General features: G+C 34.2%; 1 protein-coding gene across 1 annotated transcript; it reads left to right on the top strand.

Moving 5' to 3' along the window:
* The first annotated feature begins 5,556 nt into the window (after positions 1-5,556).
* LOC110648890 (chaperone protein dnaJ 20, chloroplastic) lies at positions 5,557-7,048 on the top strand. The gene is made up of 2 exons (XM_058149918.1): positions 5,557-6,258; positions 6,495-7,048. The coding sequence occupies exons 1-2, from the start codon at positions 5,770-5,772 to the stop codon at positions 6,630-6,632; spliced, it is 627 nt and encodes a 208-aa protein (XP_058005901.1). The 5' UTR covers positions 5,557-5,769; the 3' UTR covers positions 6,633-7,048.
* The last annotated feature ends 3,739 nt before the right edge of the window (positions 7,049-10,787 follow it).

Consider the following 10,787-nt stretch of genomic DNA (forward strand, 5'->3'; position numbering starts at 1 on the left):
ACAATATATAAAGCAGAAACTAGAAGTAAAGATGACAATGCAAGACGAATGTGGACCCTATTTTCTGCATGTGACTCCTAGCAGACTCCTCCCAACACTTAGACAATTTTTCCCTATGAATCTGGAGCCTAAGCTCTGATACCACATTTGTCACGACCCAACCTATGGGCCATTTGGGCTCAATACTAAGAAATCAACTGGACGGAGTCCGGCCATAAAGTGGACCTTTCAACAGGGAGTTTTTGACTCATCCGACCTGTAAATAAAATATATCATCAATTGGGGAGCTCAGCTCACCCTCCACATACTCATATCAACATAAAGATAAATGGGAGCTCAGCTCCCTCATCCAATCCATCAAACATGCATATAATAATTTTACAGGTCCACATAACAATTTATATTATAGACCCGAATCATTTAAGTTTTTCTAACACATACGAAAATTCTAGGAGTAAATAAAATTACACAAATATTGATAAACAACCTGCGAAGGAGAAAAGCAGGTTAACCACGATAAAATCCTCCGGTAGCTTGAAAAAAATATTGAACAGGAGTGAGCGTTCGACTCAGAGAGTAAAATATCAATTTTAACCATAATCTCTATAACTATTTAAAACTAATGCACCCTGTAGAGTGAAATGCAACACCAGCAATAATTTCACATCATAACATCAAAAAGGTAATTTGGAGCACTCACGCACCCAGTAATATCAATCATAATATATATGGGAGCTGATCCTGTCTGACTCTTTTAATTCCAATCGTGCAATGAAGAACTCAGCTCGGACTTCCACTTAATAACCAAATCGGGGTCCCAGCGAAGAACTCAAACCGTGTCTACCCCGAAGGATCGGGTCCCAGCGAAGATCTCAAGCCGTGTTTACCCGTCCTATCCATAGTCCACACCACATCACACGCACGCCAACGCACGCACATTGCTCCAAATTACCACAACAACATACATGGCACTTTCACAGTTATGAATGCAACATAAATCGTGCCTAAAGTTTATCTACATAGATATATGCATATAAGTGATGCATGGGCATGTTTGAACATATAATAATAGTGAAATTATAATTAAAATTAATATTTTACTCACAGACTTGACAACGGTCACTGTGGCGGCTGGGCGGAGGAAGAAGGCTGTCCCGACTCACCTGACAATTACATTACAATTATTTAACACAATTGACTCAATACAAATCATGAAAAGACCAAATACGTCCTAAGTCGTGCCGAAAATCCGGCAGAGTCTTCCCTATACCTAGGACCTACCCAACCTGCAAAAGAGCTCAAAACACACTTCTATATTCACAATCCATATATTCACAACTCAATCACATCACACAGCCCCTCTTGGGCCCATCAAATCAGTCATCCATCATAATATGTAAAATTTCAATTTAGTTCTTATAATTAATTATTTTTGCAAAAACTGCCCAAATAAGCTCTAAAAATTCTAAAACTTTTCACCGCGGGCCTTAGCAATATTACTAGGCTATTGCAAAAAGAATCATAATTTTCTGAGCTACCACGAATATTTTATGAATTTTTAATCCTATTTAAGCACTAGAAAATTATGAAAAAGCAAGGTTCGGGTTTACCTTTGCCGATTCCGACTTCGGGGACGCGCTTGGGACATCTGACAATGCGGGGGTAGCCAAAATCTCGGTCCAATTCGAAGACTTTTACGTAAGCAGTGCATTTGGCGGAAATTCACAGACCCGGACAACTGTTGAATTTCCGCGAATTGAGGATACCTACACGAAGCCCACAACACGGGGGTTAGTACATAAATTTTTCAAAATTTTATAAGCTCATTTAATGCTCGGAAAAACACTGCGAAGTTCCGTGGGACCCACCGAAAAACGGTGTCGAAAAATTTTGAAATTTATATCCCCGCGAAGCTCTCGATGAGTGGAGCGCTCTGGTACTCTCGGTTTTCTCGTGGGGTTTACGGTTTGTGAGAAATCTAACCCAAAAGTCAAAATCGGCTAAAACTTTCTAGGCAAAAATTGGACAAATCGCTCGATGGATTTTGGTGTTCTTGGTGTCTATGGAAAGCTCTCGACGAGTAGATGAGTTTAGACACAAGACCCGGTCCGATTGGTGGCCGGATTTTGGCCGGGAAGACGAATGGTCGCGCGCGCGTGCGCGTCGCTTCACTAGCCGTTTTCCGCGTTCCAGGTTGCGGCCGGCCGTGGGGGAGGGGTGAGGCGGCGCGCAGGCAAGCTGGGGTGGCAAGGGAGGTGGCGGTGCGGCAAGGGGAGGAGGGAGGAGAGAGAAAAAGAGAGAGAAAGGGAGAGGGGTCAGGACGCGTGGGGAGGAAGAAGGAAGAAAAAGAAAATGCCGGTCCAATTCGACCGGTCATATCCGGTCCAGTTCGATTCGGTCGATTCGATTCAGGATACGAAATTTTGAATTTTTACTCTGCCTCAGGACCGAAAACGATGTTCAAAAATTCCGAAAAAATTCCAAAAAACTCAGAAAAATTCGTAGACTCCAAATATATTTTTAGTTTTGCCACGTGGTCTTTAAATAAATTTTTAAAAATCATCAAAGTTTATATTTTCGGAAAATCGAACCCGATTTTTAAAATTCAAAAAATCTCAAATAATTTCTTAAAATTTAAATAAAATTAAAATATCAATAATACTAATAAAATAATAAAATTTAAAATTTTGAGGTGTTACAATCCTCGCATTATAATTTTTCCTTAACAATGAAGGACATTATTACACCAAGGATCAGCCATTAGCCCTTACCTTTTTACATTAGTTTTAGATGAACTGACGAAACATATACAAGAGAGTATTCCTTGGTGCATGATGTTTGCGGATGATATTGTTCTGATAGATGAGACACGAGAATGAGTCAATAGGAAACTAGAACTTTGAAGAAATACTCTAGAGTCAAAGGGTTTTAAGTTAAGTAGAACGAAGACAGAATACATGCATTGCAAGTTCAGTGAAGGCCAAACTGGTGATAGGGAAGGAGTTAGTTTGAATGGAGTGGTACTGTCCCAAAGTAATCACTTTAAATATCTAGGCTCAGTCCTTCAAGTAGATGGGGGATGTGAGGAGGATGTTAGTCATAGGATTAAAGCCGGATGGTTAAAGTGGAGACGTGCCACGGGAGTTTTATGTGATCGTAAGATTCCCAATAAATTAAAAGGAAAATTTTACATCTGACCATACGACCGACTATGTTATATGGTAGTGAGTGTTGGGCACTGAAAGAGTCGTATGCATCTAAGATAAGAGTTGCAGAGATGAGAATGTTAAGGTGGATGAGTGGCCATACTAGACTAGATAAAGTCCGTAATGAAAGTATTAGAGAAAAGGTAGGAGTGGTGCCAATTGAAGATAAGTTGAGAGAAGGGAGATTAAGGTGGTTTGGTCATGTGAAGCGTAGACATACGGAGGCTCCAGTTAGACAAGTAGAGCACATTAGGTTAGAGGATAGAAAGAAAAAAAGGGGTAGAGACCTAAATTAACTTGGAGGAGAGTAGTACAACATGACTTAGAAGCATTACACATTTCTGAGGATTTAACCCAAAATCGTTCAGAGTGAAAAAAGCGAATCCATATAGCCGACCCCAAATTTTTGGGATAAAAGCTTAGTTGAGTTGAGTTGAGTTTTAATGAAGGACATGATTATCATAGCAATGAGTTCAAAATTTTTTTAATTATCATTGAAATTTTAATATTAATAATTTAAATAAATATACTATTTAATGCTTTTTAATAATAAAATTACAAAGATATTTTTATTAATAAATTTTAAATAAATATTATATAATTTATAAATTACTTTTTTATAATTAATTCAGTTATAAGTGAATATTCTATTAGCTTGAGAAGTGGGGCAATGTATCTGGAAGTAATCGTCACAGCAGACGACGGAGGAGCGGTTAGCCAAGAAGAAAGGTCTTGAAGATCTAGAACAAAAGATATGAGGATATGTGGGATCCACCTGGATCCACACAATCCTCCCCATCTTAACAGTCATGTCCCACTTGGATGGATACATACGTGCAATGCCATCAATGTAACCATAAAGGCTTACGTTGCATTACTTCACAATGATTTGGTTTGAAAAGTCTAAAAATAAATTTTAAAAAAAATTTAATTAACTGAATTCTTTTTAATTAATTTTCATGCCTAAAATATAATTTTTTGAAATTTATTTTTTAACTAAAAATAAATTATTTTAAAAATTAGAATTTCATTCATTTAATAAAATTTTTAGTAAATATTCAAGGAAACTTTATTTAAATTATATTTATTTATAAATAAAATTAAAATATAAAAATAAAAAAAATTATTTATAATTATTTATTATTTTTAAAATTAAAGAATTTTATTTAAAAAATAATGAAATTAAATTCTTATAAAATTATAATTTCTAATCAAAGGGATAAACTTTAAAATTTTGAGATTAACTATAACTATCATGGAATGTAGAGAACAAGTGATATAAGCGCTATGGCAATAGTGAAAGAATAATATTTAAAAAAAATTTTGTCATCCAAAATATAAAAAGATTAACTACTACTTAAATTTTTTTAATAAAATTTTTTCAAATAAAAAATTTTAATTATTTATATTTATATTTTTTTTCATGTACTTACTTTATAATTTTTATAAATAAATTGTAATAATATTTACTTTCACATGTGCAAGTGGATGCCAACTGGAAATTGACGTGTTTATTTAAAAATACTTTTATTTTATGCCTTTGTCTATTGCCCCCATCTAGAAGGTCAAAACGTCAACTTCTATTTTAATTCCTATATTTTTTAGATGATTAAGTTAAATTTATAATTTTTATAATATTAAATATGAATTAATATTTATATATTATTGTTATAATATTTATTTTATTAATTTAATAATATTTAAATTTGAGATGAAAAGTATATTTATTCCATTTTTTAATTATTAAAATATTTAAATAATCAATTAATTTAAAAGTTTTTATTAAATTTAGTAAGAACAGACTAAATTAATGTTTAAGATCGCCAAGTTATCGTATCCCGTGATCCGTCAGATTAGCCAAATCCGATGCGCAACTCAGTCTGTCGTGGCCGCCAGCAGAACCATTAGTTGCAAATATAAAGAAATGCGTATTCTCATAACGCGTTGATATCAACTTTTGTCAAAATCAAGCCAAATATAATATAAAGTATTTAATTTCTAAAGAAAAACCAACCAAAACCATAGTATCATGAAAGTTGGACTAACATAATTGCTCTTCAAATTATATTAAACCAATAAATTACACCCATCTCAAAACAAAACAAAATGCAATAAAAAAATTAATATTAAATTAAGGATAATTAAGTTTATTTAAGTAATTTAATCTAATTTGATTAAGCGACTAAGAGAATATTGCTCAATTAGTAAGTATAAATTTCAGCCTGAAGGTGTTTCTAAAAAAAATAACCTGAAAATATTAAAAGAAAAAAAAATTAATTTAATGTAATTTAATCAAGAAAACAGGGGGTAGAATAAATATTATCATGTAGAAGACTTGTTTCTGGTATTTCTAGCTGGTTTCAATTTGGAACCTTCAGTGACAAGGGCACGTTGAATTTTCTTGTTCTGTGTGTGAGCTCGAGACTCAAAGTGCCAACTGGTATCTTAATCGGATTTTCTCCCCTCTTTCTCTATATATAGCCTTTATACCTTTTTTCCCTTACAACAGATTTTAATTCTAAATCCATCAGAACAAGCAAGAAACCAACACCCGCAAACAAATATGAGTAGTGGAATGATCTCTGCTGGAAGCCATGCTAGCTTCCACACAATCTCAAAACCTAAAATCTCAACCAAAAAATCCTTTCTTGAGCAATCTTCTCACCTTAGCTTCAATACCCATTTCCAAAAATCAAGCTTTTCCCTCAGAACACATTCCAAATCCATCAGGACCAGTCCGATTAAGGCCTACGCCGCTGCTATTGATGGCGTTTATATAAACTCCCAGAGTTTCTACGATTTGTTGGGCATCCCCAAGAGTGGAACGCTCTCGGAGATTAAGAAAGCTTATAAACAACTTGCCAGGAAGTACCATCCTGATGTTTCACCGTCGGAACGTAAAGAGGAGTACACGAAGAAGTTTATTCAGGTTCAGGATGCTTATGAGACCTTGTCGGATCCCAAAAGCAGAACTTTATATGACAGAGATATGGCCAGAGGCCTAGACTTGCGTACCATGTTCTCTACAACAAAGCGATCCCGCTACAATGAGGTATAATACTAAAACAAATCTCAAAATTGACACAATTCGCTTGGGGCTGGCAAAATTGGCCTTTCAGTTAATATTTCTATTGACATCCCCTGTGAAAAAAAAAAAAGGCCAATAATTGCCTTAAAAGCAAGATTTTGGAACGATAAACAATGTACCACCACCTGCATTCATTTAAGTTTTGATAAGTTGGTTTGTATTTTGTTTCTAATCTTTGATTTGCCAATTTTTATGAACAGGGATTGGATGCTAGAGATGATTGGGAACAGAGATGGCAATCTCAGCTGGCAGAGCTAATAAGAAAGAGTAATGCTAAAGATTTAGAAAACATATCCTGGGGAGCTAAAATGCGGAGACAAAGAAGTTACTGCCATTAACAAGTGAACATGAAGCAGAGAAATTAAAGATTCTACACATTTGTCAATATTAACACCCACAGAAGAATCCTTTTTTCCTCAATTTAAGTGGGCATTGGATGACCTAAAGATTGTCTTGTGTAGTGGATGACCTTCTCATTTCTGTATATATACTAAAAGTGAATTCTCAAAAAATATATAATACTAAAAGGGAATTTCCATTAAAGAGTTTTGGCTAGTCTGGACATGTGTGCTAACGTAAAATTTAATGTTGAAAGTCCTAGATGGTTATTTGAAATTGAAACATAGATGACTGTTGAAATCTTGTTTTAATTCCAGGCTTTGAGGAACCATTGGCTCATGTGGGTTTTAGCCAAATACCAACACCCAGTTTTTGATTTCCATTCAAAACCAAAACAGCTTACAATTCACTTTCATGACTTTGGTTTTCCTTTTTCTAGAATTCAATAGAAATCTGTGTCAATATACGCTCTAGTTAGTCGTTAGTTTCTTCTTATACATCCATTCCACCAACTAATAAACTATTTGGTTCAAACTTCAACACAACTGCAAACTACAAACAACACATGCAGAGGTTTTTCTCCCAACGTCAGACATGATACTTCATTATTAAACAGCTTAATTAATTATCACGTTAATTAGGGTATGTAGTTTATTAAAATTTTAATTTAATTATTTTATTTGTTAACGGCTAATCCACTTCCACATACAGTATTGTAGCACGTTAGTTTGTGTTTGTGAACTGAATTGGATTAGCAGTTTCAGTTCATGAACCGGTCCGAAACTGTTTTATAAGGACTAGTTAGTTTGAATCAAGATCGAAAACGACTGGCTCGAATCAACTCAAGAGGAATGAATTGTGCTCAAAAGATTCCAAGGAAACTGGCTCAAGACGAATGTTAGAAAGAAATTGATCATTTTCACTCAAATCAACTGGCACAATCTGCATACACGATCTCTCCGCTCTTGTCTATTTTAGAATCATGTGATCTCAAACTAAGATTTCTCTTGAGAAGAGGAACAAACAACTTTGGAGATGGTGATGGTCTCCTTTGTCCTTTGTATGCCGTTTATTTGGACGAATGTAAGCCATTGAATTAATGGTAATCGTCTGTGAGCAGAATCCCTAAGAAGAGGAGTTCTTGCCAAAGGAATTCAGCAAGAGATAATAACAAAATAGCAAAATAACCCTAATATTGTTTAGGGTTTAATTTATTGTAACTTAGGTTTAGTTCAGGTAATTAAAAGTACTTACCTGACACTTCTATTAAGTGTTAATGGGATCTTAACGATGAAATTCAATTGAATTGAAATAAAATATTTTGAGATATAATCGTAAACAAGAATTTAGATTTTCTTTTATCGTTTTATTTATATTTAAAATAATTTTTTTTAAAAAATATTTTTTAAAGAACCTTAGGGATATAATTGGTCTCAGATAATTTAAAATTTTATAATTATGAAGCTGTAAAATATAAGAGTTTACAAGTTTATTATTAGTTTGTTGTCATTATTGAATGATTATTTTATTATATTTAATTAATTTAATTATTATATATATATGGATGCTATATATTAATATATATTAAAGAAATAATTTTGTCTCTGATTAAAAAAAACAATTTTGTTTATATATTATTAAATTGAAATTTATAATTATACATAGTTTGTTGTGTGAGGTGATTTCAAGTAATCGTCATGGCCGACGACATCCTTGTTCATGTCCCACCATAATCATTTGGTTTTTCAAATAGATATAAATATTTTAAAATTTAAAAATATGAAAACAATTAAAATATTAAATTTATTAAAGAAAGAAATTAATTACCTCTTACAATATTATAAAAGTGCTTTTTAAAAATATATTATTTTAAATATTATTAAAAAATTATTTAGAAGCTTACATACATTTAAAAATATTATTTTCAACAATAATTTCAAAGCTAATTAGATAAAAAAAAATTTAAATGTTTATAGTATACCAATTTATATCATTTTAAGTAATTATCTAAATTATTCAAAAATCAATTTACTAATAACAATGTCACACTTAGTGGTATGTTTAAAATAATCTTAAATTTTGTTCTGTAAAATTATCATGAGCAAAAGTAAACTCTCTCTAAATTGAATTTTAATTTTAGTTAAAATATATAATAATCGAAAATTAAAATATTAGGATAATAATTATTTTCAAAAAAATTAATTTTAATAGTAACATTAAAACAATTCTTTCCACCAAAAATATTAAATAAATTCTAAATAGTTTTAGGACATGGCATATTTCAAGAATTAGGGGTGTGCAAATGGTCGGTTCAGTTTTGAATCGAACTGAACCGATAAAATCGAAAATAAAAAATTTTAAAAACTGAATCTGTAACACCCCAAAATTTTTAATTTTATTATTTTATGAGTATTATTGATATTTTAATTTTATTTAAATTTTAAGAAATTATTTGAGATTTTTCGGATTTTAAAAATCAGGTTCGATTTTCTGAAAATATAAACTTTGATGATTTTTAAAAAAATTATTTAAAGACCACGTGGCAAAACTAAAAATATATTTGGAGTCTACGAATTTTTCTGAGTTTTCTGGAATTTTTTCAAAATTTTTGAACCTCGTTTTCGGTCCCGAGGCAGAGTAAAAATTTAAAAATTTGTATCCTGAATCGAACCGGACCGGATCGGACCGATCGAATCGGACCGGCATTTTCTTTTTCTTCCTTCTTCCTCCCCACGCGTCCCGACCCCTCTCCCTTTCTCTCTCTTTTTCTCTCTCCTCCCTCCTCCCCTTGCCGCGCTGCCACCTCCCCTGCCACCCCAGCTCGCCGGCGCGCCGCCTCACCCCTCCCCCACGGCCGGCCGCCGCCTGGAACGCCGGAAAACGGCGCCCGAAGTGGAGCGACGCGCGCGTGCGACTGTTCGTCTTCCTGGCCAAAATTCGACAGATCCGGCCACCAATCGGACCGGGTCTTCTGTCTAAACTCATCTACTCGTCGAGAGCTTTCCATAGACACCAAGAACACAGAAATCCATTGAGCGATTTGTCCAATTTTTGCCCGGGAAGTTTTATTCTATTTTGACTTTCGGGCTAGATTTCTCACAAACCGTGAACCCCACGAAAAAACCGAGAGTACCAGAGCACTCCACTCGTCGAGAGCTTCGCGACGACATAAATTTTGAATTTTTCCGACACCGTTTTTCGGTGGGTCCCACGGAACTTCGCAGTGTCTTTTCGAGCATTAAATGAGCTTAGAAAATTCTGAAAAATTTATGTACTAACCCCCATGTCGTAGGCTTCGTGTAGGTATCTTCAATTCGTGGAAATTCGACAGTTGCCCGGGTCTGTGAATTTCCGGCGAATGCACAGATTCTGGAAAAGTCTCCGAATTGGACCGAGGTTTTGGCTACCCCCCCATTGTCAGATGTCTCGAGCGCGTCCCCGAAGTCGGAATCGGCAAAGGTAAACCCGAACCTTACTTTTTCGTAATTTTCTAGTGCTTAAATAGGATTAAAAATCTATAAAATATTCGTGGTAGCTTGGAAAATTATGATTCTTTTTGCCATAGCCTAGTAATATTGCTAAGGACCGCGGGGCAAAGTTTTAGAATTTTTAAAGCTTTTTTGGGTAGTTTTTGCAAAAATGATCAATTATAAGGACTAAATTAAAATTTTACATATTGTGATGAATGGCTGTTTGGATGGGCCCAGGAGGGGCTGTGTGATGTGATTGAATTGTGGATATATGAGTTGCGAATATAGAAGTGTGTTTTGGGCCCTTTTGCAGGTTGGGTAGGTCCTAGGTATAGGGGAGACTCTGCCAGATTTTCGACACGACTTAGGACGTATTTGGTCTTTTCATGATTTGTATTGAGTCAATTATGTTAAATAATTGTAATGTAATTGTCAGGTGAGCCGGGACAGCCTTCTTTCTCTGCCCAGCTGCCACAGTGACCGCTGTCAAGTCTGTGAGTAAAATATTAATTTTAATTGTAATTTCACTATTATTATATGTTCAAGCATGCCCATGCATCACTTATATGTATGTATCTATGTAGTTAAACTCTAGGCACGTTTTATGTTGCATTCATAACTGTTAAAGTGCCATGGATGTTGTTGTGGTAATTTGGAGCAGTGTGCGTGCGTTGGCGTGCGTGT

The sequence above is a fragment of the Hevea brasiliensis genome, chromosome 7 (genome assembly GCF_030052815.1).
Source record: "Hevea brasiliensis isolate MT/VB/25A 57/8 chromosome 7, ASM3005281v1, whole genome shotgun sequence".
In the NCBI taxonomy this organism is placed as follows: domain Eukaryota; kingdom Viridiplantae; phylum Streptophyta; class Magnoliopsida; order Malpighiales; family Euphorbiaceae; genus Hevea; species Hevea brasiliensis.

Bases quoted from the DNA above. Each gene is read 5' to 3' on its own strand.
- LOC110648890 (XM_058149918.1), top strand. From the start codon at position 5,770: ATGAGTAGTGGAATGATCTCTGCTGGAAGCCATGCTAGCTTCCACACA. The intron at 6,259-6,494 runs GTATAATACTAA...TTTTATGAACAG, and splicing joins AGCGATCCCGCTACAATGAG to GGATTGGATGCTAGAGATGA.